The sequence below is a fragment of the Trichogramma pretiosum genome, unplaced genomic scaffold (genome assembly GCF_000599845.2).
Source record: "Trichogramma pretiosum strain Unisexual culture from Peru unplaced genomic scaffold, Tpre_2.0 scaffold81, whole genome shotgun sequence".
NCBI classification, from domain to species: Eukaryota; Metazoa; Arthropoda; class Insecta; order Hymenoptera; family Trichogrammatidae; genus Trichogramma; species Trichogramma pretiosum.
Window position 1 is genome coordinate 108,721 of NW_019640793.1, and position 17,384 is coordinate 126,104.

A 17,384-nucleotide genomic window follows, 5' to 3' on the forward strand; every position below is an offset into this window, starting at 1 on the left:
TGTGATAATCATTGCTGCGGCAAGTGATCGAGAGAGCCTGAAACATTTGATTAGTGGGACTTGGACCGCTGCTCAAGGCAGTGCACATGCACAAGGCGAGCGCGCGAGTGGATTGTTCAGTGCACAAAGTATAACAGTGTTGTTCTTATATCGGCGTCACGCTTGATCAACGAGCTTATCTGCGCGGAGCCTGCAAATAGCCTTGTTTCGGAGATCGAGAATGAGGTTGTGCTTTGAGTCGACTCATTTTTGTGCTACTCTCATCCTTATTTTGGGACTTGTCGGGCTATCATGGCAGTGAGTGTTTTTGATCATATCAACGATAATTACCCTTTCCATTGGCGCGAGCTTGTAAGACTGCGAAAAATCGGTATGCTTGGCCACGGCTCTGATCAAGTGATCACGGATTGTCATCGAAGCGACGCTGTTCCGGGGTCATGCTTTGAAAATGTCCGCGCGCCATGCTAACTGGTCATAGTTGATCGAGCATCGTTTCAGATATAAATGATATTTGCAATAAATTTTAATATGTTCTACGAAATCGCACGAATAAAAATGTTCTTACCGAATCGTAAAACTCGAAGCCTTCCTCAACGCGTATTTCTCTACCGCAAACTTACAATTTGTACACGTTTTATTGTATTGATAGTCTTCTAGCCTGAAACCAAGTTAAATTGGGTGGTCAGAAAAACGATTTGTACTAATAATAATATATTTTATTTCAATAATTTACTGAAAAAACATCGATTGGTGGATTCAAAAATATAATTTTATATTTTTTTTAATAAAGCAATAATGGAAATGTTTATAGTATTTAAGTGGCGTTCTGTTTTTAATTGAAATTAAATTGAAACCGAAAGGTGGTCTTGAAAGCTCAAGAGTGAAAAAGTATTTTCTATTGTAGAGTACAAAAAATTCTAATTTCATGCATGTCTTGGCAATAAAATTGAGCTTTTCAATTGAAAATGTCAATTGTTAAGTATTATAATGCTGATAAATTTTCAGCACGCCCAACGTAACGTTTAGGAGATAACACTTCGCTAACTCTACTTCAAACTAAGATATGACTCTTTTACATAATTTTAAATACATATTGTTAATTGTGCTCATTTTAGTATATTTTTTAATTGTCTCGTTAAATGTTGTGCAAAAATGAATAAATTAGTGAACTCAATTTTTATTACAATTATACTTGAGCTGTAGTTGGGAAAAATACAACAAACGTGTTTATTAGTAAATCAAAAAACAATATTTTCTGCAAGGGTTAAGACTCATTATTTAAGTGCAAGTTGAATTCGATAAAAAAAAAATAAAATGAGTGTTTCCCATCGTTAAGTTTTTTAAATCTTTAGATTTAAAATATAGCCATCAGATTTTTGGCTCTTTAAAGATTTTTTTTCTTTTTCTTTCAAAGAATTTTTAATTGCAAGATTGATAATATGCAGTACTTGAAATGTTCATGATATATAAAAAAGAAATTTTAAGAGTATCAAAAAAACGAGCTTAATTTCAAAGAATTGACTTCCTTAGAGTATTAATGATTACCACGTATAATTTTTATGAACAAAAATCACTTTGAACTATGGGTTTATATAATATTATTTAACAAGTAGTTAAGAATATTATTTGGAATATAAAGCAAATTTTTTGAAACAGACAAAGATTCTGAACTCTAATTTCATTTTTATTATTGTGACTGCTAAAAACTAAATTAAGATTGATCGAAATCGAGGATTATTTATACAGAAAATCGATAAATTATTGATGAAAGTCCAAAAAAATTTAAAGATGTGTGACAATACATTGATACTTATCTTCTGACTTCCAAAATAAACACATTCAAGCTTATCGAAATTAATCTAAAATTATGTAAATGATTACGTCATGACAATACAAGTCATTGAAATTGAAGAAGAAGATTCACGAACTATTTAAAAATGAAAAAGTAAACACGAAAATGAAGCAGGTGTGTGCCGATGAGCTCGTTACTTTTTGCACGAACAATTAGGTTGTGAGTTTAGGAAACTCGCATAAACATCGTTGCTCACCATAAATTAGGCTCTATAGAGCTTTTTCCCGTCAAGTTGTGAATAAAACCCTATGCTACCTCAATACGAATTGTCACGGCTTCATTGAATACTAGCAAGATCAATGAATTATGAACAAGGAATTACAGTTAATTTTTCAGGGTCATAATACATGCCAATCGAAGAATTTTCTTGATATTAAACTGTACATTACACTGGTATCTTTAATATGTGTCTTACAGTCGAAATAAGAATTTTCGAGAATCAGATGTGAACTCAAACAATCCGATTTAAGACAGTAAATTCAATTACTTTACCCACTCGTGAATATTAATGTGAAATATATGGGTCTAGATTACATTGTCTAAATAAATTTAATTATTTAATGTCAATATCAATTGATTTTTGGTTGCATAACTAAATTTACAGTAGCCATAAAGAGCAAATATACTTTTCTTTCCCCGTGCGAATGTCGATTCACTTGTTTTTTTTTTTTCAAACCGCACTCTATAACAGTTGTTAATAAGATTGCAATTTTATTTTCCGGATTGGAGAATTCAATCCAGAAATTTTTTCCATTGAAAATCAAGGAGAGGAAAATCAAGAATTATTGTATTTATTTTTTATTGCATAAATAACAGGACGGAATATTGCCGAAACCTCAGTGCGATAGAGTCAATGACGCAAACGGAGCTGATACAAGAGCTTACGAACGAGTGCCGTTACGATAAAATGATCCGGCCGCCAGGCGAGATCAACGTGAATGACCCAGTCAAGGTCTGGGCAAGGGCCTACATCTACACAATCAAATCGAATATGGCCAAGACTTTGGTACTTATTTATTATTTTGGCGATTGATTTATGAGAAAAAACTTGGCCGTGAATTATCAAGGCAAACTTGGTCTTATTGTTACATAATTCGATGATGCACACAGCAATTTGCCGTACAACTGATGCTGCAGTTTCGCTACGTGGACACGCGCTTAAGATACAAAGATATCGCGCCGAATCGGGACAAAATCATCGGTGGCAAGAAGATACACGATTGGATCTGGACGCCTTCGGTTTACGTGGCCAACGAGCACAATTCGGTTACCATGGGGGAGAGCGTAAAAGATCTGCTTTTGTCGATCGATTCCTCTGGTATGGTCATCTTAAACACTAGGTTAGCCAATTTATAGAGACAAATTTCACTTAAGATTAACAAAACTTCATGTAGATTGTCATGTACATTAACTCCCAAAATTACTTAACTGTTGGTACAGGCTTGAAGCTAATTTGAACTGCGCCCTTCATTTGGAAAAATTTCCTTTTGATGTACAAGAATGTCCTCTTGTCTTCGAGAGCTGTGAGTAAAGATCGTATATTACCTTTATATATTTATATGAATGTTAATGTGCATTAAGGATTAACAAGATAAATGCACCATCTGTATCAGGGACTTATAATCTCAAAGACATGGTTTTGGAGTGGGATGAAGCGCCGATTATATTGGCCGATGAGCTTCATTTGACCGAGTACAAGCTCATGGGTCAGTGGGTAAATACTACCAATGTTACCTACACATCAGCCGAGCAGCACTATGGACATTTCGGTAAGGTCAGAAACATCATTCATACATTGTAATATTATTAAAAACTTGAAATTATATCAAAATGACTGGAATCATTTGCAACCAAATCATACGACTAGTTTTTCCCGTACTACTTATTGCTTGTGAAAGCAATATTGATTGAATAAATAAAAATTCCCTATTTGATATTCATTATGTTATTTTTAAATTTTCAGCTGGAAACTTCAGCTCTATTAAGATAACGTTCAAACTTGCTCGAGAAATGGGATTTTTCATCATGGACTATTACATACCGTCGATACTAATCGTGGTGTTATCATGGGTTTCTTTTTGGCTTCACATGGACGCCAGTCCTCCGAGGATCGTCTTAGGTACATACCATGAGTTCATAAATGAAGAGCAAATAAGATTTATGACAAAACGTGCATTGAAAAAGCTCAAATCACCCTGTCACAATGGTTCCAAATATCATTTCATTTTTTATTCATGAATCGTCACGTGTTTGTTTGATCTTACACAGCGACGAACTCATTGTGGAGACGTATCTTACGCGAGAATAAAGCAACTTCTCCGTATTAGTCACTTTAATATTCGCTGCTATCACTTAAATCAAAACTGACGTATTCGACGCCGGTTGGTTAGCCTTAAATAATAATTTGCTATATATTATCTGTGTGGCGAAGCTGCATATATAGTAATCCGTTATAATGCCAAGTAAATTTCATTGTTTGATCCATCAAGGAAACATTTTGAAATAAAGATTTTTTGTCATTCGGTAAATAATCACGCATAAACTCGAATATGATACAAAAAATTCGTAACGTTGCGACTGTTAATTATTACAATAAAGATGCATCTTTCTCACTGTCGTCGTTTTAATTCCCTAATAGTTTTTTGTCACGTGGTGAAAGTGTCTTTTTACTGTTATTTTCAGGTACTAACACGGTACTAGCCTTCATGACACTAGCTTCCAAAGTGGAAAATTCATTACCAAAAGTGTCTTATATAAAAGCCAGCGAAGTTTGGTTTTTGGGATGCACCATATTTTTGTTTGCAGCTATAATCGAATTTGCATTCGTCAACACAATTTACCGACGAAAGTAAGTCAATTCTTTTTTGACGTTTAAACAGAATGAAATTATTCATTTGTTCGTAAAAAAATTAATTTTCTTGCTAAGACAGAAATATAAAATTGTAAATAAACCTAATAATAAGACTAATAGTGCCATATCTTACGCGTTAGCAACAAACAAACAAACGCACGTTTATCCGCAAGTAGCTAGTTATATAGGCGAAGATTTAAGTGTTGGCTCGTGCACTTTTATTGCTGTTTTATGTTTAGATTATGAGCTGCCTTGCTTACTGTTTTATTGCACAACAAACACATTTTTACACTGTAACAGTAAATTAAGTGGAGTAACCAAACTAATCGTCAAACAATATTTATAAATTCATGCAAATCAACAAGTTAAAAAAAAATATTTTTGTGTTCTCCCAACAGAAAAAATGTACCGCTGAAAAAAGTTAATAGTAAATATATTCTTAAATCTACTCTCACGCCCAAACTTGCCAGGAAACAATTCCAGAAAAATACTGGAATCGAAAGATCAAGATCATGGTCGTCTTTGGATAATGTGAACGAAAAAGTTTACACAAGCCAAAACTACTTGACCATACACGTAAGTTTCCCCATACGGGTAACACCTCATACCCGCATTTATCTAATCGATTACATTGTTAATGAAGTAAGAGACTAATTTCCAACTTGTTTTAGAGCTTCCCTAGCACCATCAATGTACCAACTCTGAAGGTGGAGGATGAAAAAGACTATTCGGTCGGTAGCGCTGTAACGATAGACAGTAATCCGTCGCCGCCGCCTGCACCGGAGCCCATTTTACGTCGTCGAGGGACTCTTGCGCAGCTCAATACCTTTACGACCATGACGCCGCAGGAAATAGCTCAATGGATCGACAGACGAAGTCGTATTCTTTTTCCAGTCGCTTTTCTTCTTTTTAACATTCTTTATTGGTCTTTTATTTGGATATGAGCAACGTGACAATATCTCTCAATGTCATCATGTCGTTTGCTCTCAAAAGTTTCATCCCAAATATCATCAACTTCGTTTGAACTTGGGTAAAAGCTGAATTTATAACTGTGCCACAATTAAATAGAACACATTAAAAAGAGATTTTTACAATGATCAACTTATTTTCCTGTTTTATTTTTACGAAAGCTTTTTTTATCATCTGAAAGAGAAATTAATAAAATACCGTTACATTCTATTTCAATAAGCTCGTTGACTTGGAAATTTCCCCCTATAAGGTGTGAGATAGACACGTACACTATGTTATAACGCTAGTTGTTTAAACAAAATAGTTTTTAGACAATTAACTTAGTGCACATCACTAACACGTTCGATACTTTTAATTCAGAGAACAATGTCACACCTGTTTCATGAAAAGTCAATATCTGCTTGTACAGTCTTGTATTAGTGGTTTAATTAGTTAGCGAGTATAATTGAACATGTGTGAAATGTATTGATAATCGTTTTTAGCAAGTATAGTATATAGATTAGATCATGTATAATTATATGAAATAATTTTTGAATCACGTTGTATTATGTATATTAATAATATATTTTTTATTTATAAGTAAAAGATCACAAGTTTGGAAACATATACACGTTACTATAATTTTAAGGTTTTTTCTGAAGTAAAAAAATTTTATTGAAAAAGTAACTCACTAGAAAAAAAAACACGTGAACAAACCATAAAATTAACTCAAAAAGAGGTTGAAAAAAAGAATTGTTAATTACTTTTGTAATAAAGTTACTTTATTTAAATAGAATAAATAAACTTTTTATACTTAAATTCTTGACTTTCATTTATTTAAAATCGTGTATTTATCAATTGATTATTTCTCGTTTTACATTATAATCAAATGCTGAAGCTATTCCTTTTATTGTTACCTTGAGTATTACTCAAATATAATTTTTAATATTACCGTAAAAAATCCAGCGTTATTAATGCAAGGAATTAAATTTAAGGAATACAAATTGCCACACATGTAAATATATGATGTATTTAAAAAACTAAGACCTTACATCAATATAGAAGTTGAATCTATAGAGCAAACAATACAGAATTTAATTGATAGCAATTAAATAATCGAGTACCCCTTTCAACGAAACCTGACTGAATATTTTATAATGCGAGAGTCAGTTTCGTATCATTTGTAATGTAACACGTTTGCGCAAATAATAACAGTGTACAGCACGCGATCATATGCGATGACTCAATTGATGAAAAATTGAATGAAATTTTAAGAAATCGGCTTCGTGACTTTTAAAATGTTTCAAGACAAAGGATACTCTTCTTACTACATATTCAATCGATTTTTTCTAACAGGATGCGGAATATGGCCTTACGGAAGTACATGTCTTTTAAAATTTTTCCGATATTTTTGGATTACACAACAGATATTTTTAATGTCTGCTAAGGTACTATCATTCGTAAAAATTTAATTTGCATGTCTCGATTTATTGTACCTACTATAATTTTTTGTAGATTATAAAAATATTCGAAATTAGATACGACATTGATACAGTTATTGAAGCTGTTGCAACTCTATTTTACAATATTGCAGCTACTGTAAAATATTGTAATGGTGTTATTAACGAAAAAAAAGTAATTTTTTCGTCCAAATGTTTTTTGACTATTTTTAATATAGAAATCACATTTAATGTAAATTCAATAATTCCAGATGAAATTTTTAGTGGATAAAATACATACCGATTGGAAAAATGTATCTGATCCTATGGAAATAGATATTTTATCACGTCATTCAAGTAGGGGAAAATTATTGAACATTCTCTACATTGGTGAGTTCAACGCACAGCTTTGAACACTTACAATAAAATTCTTTACTTATGATAAAATCAAAAAACAATTGTTATTTATTTTTAAAAGTGTTAATTTTCTTAATTGATCATGACTTTCTAAAAAAAGAATACATTTTTGCTACACAGCCTCAGTTTATAATGCTTTGCTATCCTATTTATTACTGCCTCTCTCACCTATAATCATGGACATTTTTATGCCACTGAATGAATCAAGACCAAGGCAGCCTCTTTTAATTGCCGAATTTTTTATAGATGAAAATAAATACTTCTATTCAATGACAACATATGCTTATATGACTTGTTTATATGGCATTATTCCTCTTCTCGGTACTGACACTTTCTATATGAATTGTGTACATCATATTTGTGGAATGACCGTTATTTTGAGGTTTGAACCATTAGTTTTTATTATCTTAGATTCATAAAGTGGAAATTGTTATTTTAATTTTATTCGGTACTTTCACGTATTAATGATCACTATTCACGTTTATAATTACTAATAAATATAATTAAATAAGAAAATAAAAAATTGAATTAAACCATCAATATTCAGAGGTGTCGATTTTAAATTCAATTTTGAGCTATTACCACGTCTCAATCGAAATTTAAAATTTTAAAAGCTGCTGTATCGTAGGCTTTTAAGGGTGATCTTTCCAATGGTGGTGTATGAAAGAAATTGTCTAAATTAATAAATACTAACATCAAAAATTGAAAATTTACTTCAAAAACGTATTTTTTTACGGTAACTTTTTTTGAATTCAATTTTAAACCAGTTAGCATTTTTTTGTTTGAGTGAAATGTAAATAGATTGCAGCCTCACGGTTTGTTCTTTATAAAAACACGATTAAAAAAAAATTTCTGGCATTTTTAAAGTCAATTTTTATTGAATTTTTAAAAACAGACTTCTAAAATTGGTTACAAAATTTCAATTGTAGTTTGGAAATAGACGAGGAAATAATGTCCAATAAATAATAATGCGCGCAAATGTTGTTGAAATAAGATTTCTAGAGCTATGATGATTTTTGTCAGTGTGTCAGGAGATGGGAGGAGACTGTCCTTACAAATACAATCAACCATAGAAGTGCGGTTAAAAAAATCTCTTTCAATATTGCAAGCAAAAAATTCTTCTAAAAATGTGTTAAATATAAAGAGAATCACTCCAGTGATTCTAGAAAAAATCACGGAGAAAAACATATTCGCTGTTTTTTTAACAAAGTTTTTCTCTCTGCAATTCAAGAAAAAGAGATATTCTCAACCTTACGGTAAAAGCATTTTTTCTCTGCAAGTTCGAAAGAGGGGTTTTTTTGTGTTCGCGAAATGATCTTTTTTATATGAATGTCAAAAAGATTTTTAACCAGTATTTATATAAGGCCGATTCTCTGTCTAGTCGAATGTCCCAAAAAATTTTTTTTCTGCACATATGAAAAACTTGTTGTATTTGATATCAGATTTGTCCAGAAAAATTTATAGAAAAATCGGGGCCTTCTATGACACTTTTTCAGAGGCCCAAAGTTGGCCATTTTAGGGTTTTTTCGAAATTCATGAAAAATCACTAATATTCAAATAATTCCTACATTAAAGTAGAATGATTCAAAAGTAAAAGTGCCCAGCAACTTTTTTGTTGGAAATTGTCCAAATTTTCAGAAAAAAAAATGCCAAAGTGATTGAAGCCACCTAAAGACGTAATAATGGGAAAACATAAAAAAAAATACATAAAACAAGAAATCTAATCAAGTTCGAACCGGACTTTCATTTCCTAAACTATGTAAAAAGATTCCCAAAGATGTCAACTAATGCCTGATAAAGTTTTGTAATGGGTCTTAAAGTTTAACGCAATATAGACAAAAATGTATGGCGAAAAACGTGCAAAAAAGGACTGAAAATGGCTGTTTTTGGTGATTTTAGGCATTTTAGGCCTATTTTTGACCTTTTTCGCACGTTTTTCGCCACACATTGTTGTCTACACTGCGTTAAACTTTAAGACCCATTACAAAACGTTATCAGGCATTAGTTGACATCTTTGGGAATCTTTTTACATAGTTTAGGAAATGAAAGTCCGGTTCGAACTCGATTAGATTTCTTGTTTTATGTTTTTTTTGTATGTTTTCCCACTATGATCTCTTTAGGTGGCTCCAATCACGTTGGCATATTTTTTTTCTGAAAATTTGGACAATTTCCAACAAAAAAGTTGCTGGGCACTTTTACTTTTGAATCATTCTACTTTAATCCAGGAATTATTTTAATATTTGTGATTTTTCATGAATTTCAAAAAAACCCTAAAATGGCCAACTTTGGGCCTCTGAAAAAGTGTCATAGAAGGCCCCGATTTTTCTATAAATTTTTTTGGACAAATCTGACATCAAATACAAGTTTTTCATATGTGCAGAAAAAAAATTTTTGGGACATTCGACTAGACAGAGAATCGGCCATAATTATAAGGTAAACATGATTTTCAAAAATGATAATAATTGTTATAGTCGCAGAATAAAAAATAACATTAATGGAAGTAAAAAGGAACTTTTGAGAACAAAGTACCAACGAACAGTAGATTGTATCATCAATCATCAAAGTATCATAGAGTTGAGTCAAATTTTATTTTCATTTAACTGGCTCACTAGTAACGTATCATATACGTACAAAAAACATTTTTCAACAAATATGTTTTGCAAGATACCTTTTGAAACCTTTTTGAAGGGATGAATTGAAAAAAAAGCCCTTAGAATTGATTCGGTGACATAAAAAACGTCTATATACTAAATATTGTGCATTTAGGTAGAGTTATTATAGCTACCAGTTTTAACACGAAGTTTAAAAAAATCGTACCAGTGAACCGGTTAATAATGTGAGATTTAATTATGTCTTAATATTAATATTATTATCAACAGATTTGGTGATGGTATAAATGCCATGTACAACACATCTTTCTTCATAATTATATTTCTTAATACAACCTTACTAACGTTTACAGGAGTAGCGGTGAGCAAGATTACTCACTGATAAAAAATTCGATAAAAAACTCACTCGGGTTTGCGACGAGAATCGAATAGTTCTTACCACAACCCCCATGATTTCTTATTTTAATTATGTCATTATAAGATTTCGTGACACTTGAGAACATAGCTTAATGTTTAAAAATATATTAAAAGCGATATACAATTAACATTATAACCAACGTCGATGCTCCGATGCGTCACACAGATTCATTATGGTGCAGTGAAAATAAAAACACGTGGGGAGTTGGGGGAGAATTATACGATTTGTGCCGCAAACTTGAGCGAGTTATTCGTAATATGATCGTATTTTCTATCAATGCATAAGCACCAAAAACTTATTTAGCGAAATGAAAAGTTTATGTTAGTGCCGAAGTAATAGGTTAAAAGCGAAGTTGCTCAAGCCCAATTTTGAAAAATTCTATTCAATATTTTTTTAAAACAGCTCAACATTGTTTTTAAGAACATAAAATAAAAAAAGGGTTTTATGAGAGCCTAAAAAAAAGGGGGGTTAATAACATTTACCCTATAACTTCGGTATACTCTTATGCTCATGATATTATTGCGACCCTCGCAGTAATAAAAACAATATATGTATACTTTTCTAGGCGCTGATAAAATTCAACGAAGGAAATAAGTATGAAGATGTTGTAAGATTCGGAATGTTTGGTGTAGCTGAAGTATTTCACTTATTTTGTAATAATTACATGGGTCAACTTGTCGTCAACTCGGGGGATGAATTTAGGAAAAATATGTAAAAATTGTAATATCAGACGAAATTTTGTTAATGAGTATTTTGAGTGAAATCATTGTCTGTAGATTCAATTCGGAATGGTATCAAGCACCGATAAAAGTGCGAGAACTCGTACATTTCATACAACTAAGAAATTCACGACCAATTCTCATGAAAGCTGGCATTTTTCCATTATGCTTACCTAACTTTACCGTGGTAAGAAAATAGAAGTGAATGTGCTAGGTTCTGACCACTAAAGGAAATTCTAATTTTTCTCACTTGTACCACAGTTATATACGGTGTTTGAATATTCTTTCAAAACTATTGCTCAATAGCAAAAAAGGTGATCTTTCAACCTTTCGAAAAGTTGTGAACTGTAAATAAAAGCTAGTCGTGTGATCGATATTCTGAACTTAAGTATTCGGTCGCTGCATTATTTTTATTAGTATTTTAATGTCTTGAATAATTGTACAAGTTTAATATCGTGTTCTGATTCTATTCATGCATTAATATTTCGGTGATCGATAAGTTAGAGGTGGTAGACCACTAGCGTATTTACTTCATATTGATTTTTTACAACCTTATTTTTCTAATTAAATTTTTATTTCAGGTGTTGAAAAGTTCCATGTCTTATTTTGCATTTTTACAATCCACTCGGTATTGAAATTTAAATAACCAAAAAATGTTAAATTCAATATTATAAACTTTCAACCATTCAATATTTTATTATATGTCACAATTAATTTTATTAAAATATTAGCAAAGCAAAATATTTTTTTTAATCGCATATTAATTAATACTTGATTATTTAATTGTAATTAATCCAATTTAATTTGCTTTAATAAAAAGAGTGAATGAGAAGTAACTACTCCAGTTGGTAAGAAAATGACATGATTATAAATGTTTGCCGTGAAACACTGCGATGGCAAAAATGGGTATGGTATACACATATAATAAGTATACGCCTTCAATACACTCTGATTTGAAATTATATTATTAAATCAGATAGATATTTATCCAGGTTAACATAAGTGGCAATCAATGAAAAAAAAGCATCTTTTTCAATCTATTAATAGAGAAAACCCATTGTTTAAATAGATTTTACAAAAATTTTGTTTTTGTATTCAACAATCGTTCGTACACAGTACTTCTTAAATATTTTCAAAAGAAAAAAACAAGAAATATGTTTTTTAAAAAAAGTCATTTAATAGACCTGCATAATTATTTCAAGTATAACGAAGTTTTAATGAGTTTATGCAGTCAGTGGCCGTATCAATCAGTTGTCAAAGCAAAAATAATTAGGGGTTTTTTTATATTGCAGCACATAAGTATTTGTATACCAGAGGTATGTAAAAAGTATTTCAATAATTTCACTAATAAAAGTCATATTATTATATACTTATTACAAACAAATAAATCATTTTCAGTTCATTAGATTCATAGAACTTCGCAATGATTTAGATAATGTAGTGACTTGCATAATACCAATTATTTATAATATTGGTGTTTTTATTAAATTTTTGAATGCAGTGAGAAATATGAACAAGGTACGTTATGTTGATTTCGTATTAAATAATATTAACTATGAAATTTTTCAGATTAAGAACATTATTGAAACAATAAAATGTGATTATACTGAGATTATTGATAACGTAGAAGTTCAAATTTTGCATAAATATGCTTCGTTTGGCAAATTCTTAACACTCGGATATATTTGTGAGTCAAGCTCAACCAAAATAACAGAAAATAAAGAAAATGGGGAATTCGTTTTCTCCTTTACTTCACAAAATTTAAAATCGTTCTAATTATTTCAGCTATGTGTGCTTTGACACTCATCTTGTATCTGGCATTGCCTTTATCACCAGTGATTGTAGATAAATTGAATCCATTAGAAAAACCCCGCCCTAAATCGTTAATTTACATGGTCCAGTTTTACGTTGATCAAGAAAAATATTTTTACGTTCTTTTGTTACATTCTTACATCACAACAGCTGCTGGTGTGTTGCCTATTTTGGCAACAGATACTTTCTATGCCAGCATTGCTCAGCACGCGTGCGGCATGCTTGCTATTCTCGGGTAAATCCATCCATTTTTAGCGTAGAATATTACTATTGATCATTTAAAATTTCTTTTTAATTTTAGACATAGACTCGAAAAGGCAAGATATTCCGAGCTAAATCATGTCGAAAAATCCGTAAACCAATATAAGGGAGTAATTGATTGCATTGTTCAACATCAAAATATAATAAAGTAACGCAAATTGTATAAAAACAAGTAATAAACAATTTTTCTTTTTATTCATCCAAACCAATGTTACTTTGACTTTAGATTTTGTGCCGATATAAATAAAACTTATAGTGATTCATTTTTCTATATCATGGGTTTAAATATGTTTATCATAAGCTTTAGTGGATTTCTGGTACGTTTTTTCTGAATTGATTCAATCGTTATTTTCGTTTAAAATTGTGTGCTTAAATTCATGTCACATTTTATCATGAGTGATGTATAGTTATGCATTTATTATTAGCCATCGATCTTTAATGTTTTAATGTTTCTTATGCTCTCGAAAAAATAATTTCTAAGCACATTCTTGAAAATCAAGCAAGATTTTGACGAAAACATGGATAATTTTTTACAGACAATTTTAACCTGGGGTCAATTACACAATATGATAAGATATGGAATGTTTACCGCGGCACAGATGTTCCATTTATTATTTTATTGCTATCAAGGTCACAGTGTTCTGGACAAAAGTTTAACAATAAATGATAGCATGTAAGTAATCAATTGGTAAAAATGGCATTTAAAATTAGTCTACCCTATCATAACGGCAGTCCAGTGCGTTTCAAACCCGGCACTGTTGCGTGATATTTTTTTAACGAAATGTCGATCACATTATTGTTTATGATAAATTTTGCATATTCGACAAATTATTATCGATTCCATACGAAAATGTTATGATAAAAGTATGATAAAAGTATATCAAAAATTATAAATAAGTGAACAACGCTACTGTTGGTTTTCAATTTTATGGGGGATCTGCGTGGATCGTTTTTATTTAAAAATCTGCAAAAATTGTTCGGTTATCTCTTGAATACTTAATTCTACCCTCATATTCGTTTTGAAGGAATAATCGAAAAATCTACTTAATTTTTTACAAAAATGACCACGCAGATTATACATGACATCTATACACTTTTCACTTGGAATCCATGCAATTTTTTTAACTGGGAAACGAACGACAAATCACACGCAATTTCAAGTTATGCAACTCGGTAAACGCCGTTTCGTAAATTTTTTAAATTTCTCTGCAGAAATAAATCTAACTGGTATGGATCGTCCATCAGAACAAGAAAACTTTTGACTATGATGATTATGAGGAGTCAAAAGCCTTTGAAATTAACCGCTAAATTATTTCCCCTTACTTTACCTCATTTCACATCGGTAAATAATTGCATTATTTCAATGGTATATCAATTTTTCTTTATTAATTCTTTTTACCTTGCAGGTCTTGAGGACATCCATGTCTTATTTTACTCTTTTAAAATCAGTCCAATAAGATTTTATTTAAAATTGTAGAAATATTCAGTAAAAATAAATCTAGATATCAATATAAAATATCCTTACGATCATTATTTTTATTGATCATTGCCTCCAGTACGTCAAGAAGATGAAAAGCGATATTTTCATAGTGAGGAAAGTACCAAAAAATTCAATTTTATCAGTAAAAAATAAAAAAAGCTTGAATACTTAATTATAAGTTAGTTTTACTCATAGTTTCAATGAAAATTCGCAAAGTTCAGTTTTGTACATTTTTTATTGGCAGAATTTTTAATTACATTGGCATAAAGCATATGTAGGAAAATCGAAAAGTAGTAGCAGTAATAGTAGTAGTTTCTTGGCGTATAATGTGAATTACATAGCCACGAAATTCGAAAAGATTTGACGGTGATTGTCAGCGACAGCAGACGGCTCAACTGTGAATCAAAGAAAAATATTCAAGTTAATGGCTTCAATTCCCATCTTAGTAAACACTGCTTGTTTATGTGTAGCGGCTTTTCCATCTAACGTCAAACAGGTTATGTAGAATCGGCGTCTTATTGTAATGTTTACACCCTTCAACTTCAACTAATCTGCACACTTAGTCCTTGATATTTGTGTAAAAATACTAATTGTGAGTATTGTATAGTGCGGTGTTTGTTGATGAATTAACTTGTGTATAAAAATATAAACTCAATTAAAAATAATTTTTGGTCTGATGCGTTGAATCATGACAAATATCGCTTAGTATTCTATTGATAAATGTATTATAATTATTAATAGTGCAATGCTTCTATAAATAATCAAGATTTCTTGATTAGTTTCAAATAATAATCAAATAATAAATGTTGTTAAAGAGGTCTACATAGATCAATTTTTTGATACCTGTAAAATTCTTTACAGTTCTTGATATTATTCTAGTTATTTTTTTCAGATAAAATCGAATAATCATGTCTAATATGCTATATGGAGGTGACGAGATTGGAGCTTTGGTTTTTGACTTGGGTCATTATTCTTTACGAGTAGGATATGCTCAAGAAGATACCCCAAAAGCTGAAATACCTGCAGTTGTTGGTATTGGAGAAGATGGCAACTGTAATTCGGTTAGAGGAGAACCAATGGATATTGATGACAAAAGACCTGACAATAATATAACTCAATCTACTCCTAAATACTATGTTGATACAACAATTTTACATGTACCACGCAAGGGTATGGAAGTAGCAAGTTATATGAAAGATGGAATGATTGAAGATTGGGATCATTTTGAAAAAGTACTTGATAACAGATTTTTTAAATTTCCAATTGAATAAATATTTAATAATATATTATTTTATAGGTTTTAGATTATACATATTCCAAGGTGATTCAGTCAAATGCTGAATATCATCCAGTATTATTTTCAGAATGCCCATGGAATGTTCGTAATAAGCGAGAAAAACTTACAGAATTAATGTTTGAAAAATACAATGTACCAGCTTACTTTTTGGTAAAAAATGCAGTACTGGCTGCTTTTGCAAATGGCAGAGCAACTGGAATGGTTGTTGATAGTGGGGCAACTCATACTTCAGCAATACCTGTTCAAGATGGATTTGTTATCACTGGAGGTATATGTAAATCACCTCTCGGAGGTGATTACATATCCATGCAGTGCAGACAATTTTTGCAGGTACTTGATTAATTTAAGATCAATATTTGATTTTTAATGAAATTAAATGATTCACATCTGTTAAAATTAATAGGATAATGATATTGATCTCTCTCCTTCATATATGGTTGGAAGTAAAGAGGTTGTTAAGGATCATGATAAGCCTCGCTGGGTAAAAAAAAAAAACTTACCAGAAGTAACAAAATCTTGGCACAACTATATGACAAAGAAATTAGTACAAGATTTTCAAGCCACTGTCCTTCAAGTCTGTGAAACACCATATGATGAAAAGAGTGTATCCACTGCACCATCTGTTTCATATGAATTTCCCACAGGTTATCGACAAGATTTTGGTAGTGAACGATTTCGTATTCCAGAAGCTTTATTTGACCCTAGTGTTGTTCCAATGAGGGGTGGAGTCGTTGGAAACACTATTGTGGGTGTGGGTAATATAGTTACAACAAGTGTGGGAATGTGCGATGTAGATATAAGACCAGCTCTTTATGGCAGTGTTGTTGTGACTGGTGGAAACTCGTTTATACAGGTACATCTTGTTTAAATTATTTATTTATTGGAATTTTATTTTAAAATTATTATATCAATGTTATTCGCTTTACAGGGATTCCCAGAAAGATTGAACAGAGATTTATCTATGAGGATACAATCAAGCATGAGACTAAAAATAATAAGTGCAAATGGATGTGCAGAACGCCGATTTGGCTCTTGGATTGGAGGATCGATTTTAGCTTCTATTGGAACCTTCCAACAAATGTGGATTTCAAGTCAAGAATATGAAGAAAGTGGAAAGAGTCAAGTAGAGAGAAAATGTCCATAAATTGAATATAATTTTTATAAGTGTGGTGATTTATGTGTTAAATCAATAATAGATGAATGACATTCAAATTTTTTTGTAGATGATGACTGATCAATTTATAAGTATGTAATTATTTTAATATCAAATTAATTTTTAAA

General features: G+C 31.1%; 4 protein-coding genes across 5 annotated transcripts; all 4 read left to right on the top strand.

Annotated features, from left to right (window-relative positions):
* Positions 1–6: 6 nt before the first annotated feature.
* LOC106657341 (glycine receptor subunit alpha-2) lies at positions 7–6,384 on the top strand. The gene is made up of 9 exons (XM_014378790.2): positions 7–297; positions 2,669–2,858; positions 2,963–3,192; positions 3,293–3,375; positions 3,466–3,621; positions 3,816–3,971; positions 4,535–4,700; positions 5,102–5,279; positions 5,375–6,384. The coding sequence occupies exons 1-9, from the start codon at positions 221–223 to the stop codon at positions 5,645–5,647; spliced, it is 1,509 nt and encodes a 502-aa protein (XP_014234276.1). The 5' UTR covers positions 7–220; the 3' UTR covers positions 5,648–6,384.
* A 565-nt stretch (positions 6,385–6,949) lies between these two features.
* On the top strand, positions 6,950–11,888 carry LOC106657311 (odorant receptor Or2-like). The gene is made up of 9 exons (XM_014378739.1): positions 6,950–7,099; positions 7,167–7,286; positions 7,363–7,480; positions 7,628–7,889; positions 9,979–10,080; positions 10,387–10,477; positions 11,100–11,245; positions 11,311–11,440; positions 11,835–11,888. The coding sequence occupies exons 1-9, from the start codon at positions 6,950–6,952 to the stop codon at positions 11,886–11,888; spliced, it is 1,173 nt and encodes a 390-aa protein (XP_014234225.1).
* Positions 11,889–12,155: 267 nt separating this feature from the next.
* On the top strand, positions 12,156–14,783 carry LOC106657310 (odorant receptor 82a-like). The gene is made up of 9 exons (XM_023457597.1): positions 12,156–12,159; positions 12,436–12,569; positions 12,652–12,771; positions 12,823–12,940; positions 13,039–13,300; positions 13,367–13,436; positions 13,863–13,999; positions 14,539–14,668; positions 14,733–14,783. The coding sequence occupies exons 1-9, from the start codon at positions 12,156–12,158 to the stop codon at positions 14,781–14,783; spliced, it is 1,026 nt and encodes a 341-aa protein (XP_023313365.1).
* A 498-nt stretch (positions 14,784–15,281) lies between these two features.
* On the top strand, positions 15,282–17,380 carry LOC106657339 (actin-like protein 6B). Of its 2 annotated transcripts, XM_014378788.2 has the most exons (5): positions 15,282–15,398; positions 15,699–16,038; positions 16,104–16,433; positions 16,507–16,956; positions 17,032–17,379. In XM_014378788.2, exons 2-5 carry the CDS (start codon positions 15,715–15,717, stop codon positions 17,245–17,247), a joined length of 1,320 nt encoding a protein of 439 aa, XP_014234274.1. In that variant the 5' UTR covers positions 15,282–15,398; positions 15,699–15,714; the 3' UTR covers positions 17,248–17,379. The 2 variants fall into 2 exon arrangements, with proteins under 2 accessions (XP_014234274.1, XP_023319455.1); XM_023463687.1 differs by lacking the exon at positions 15,282–15,398 and having other exon boundaries at positions 15,705–16,038; positions 17,032–17,380.
* The last annotated feature ends 4 nt before the right edge of the window (positions 17,381–17,384 follow it).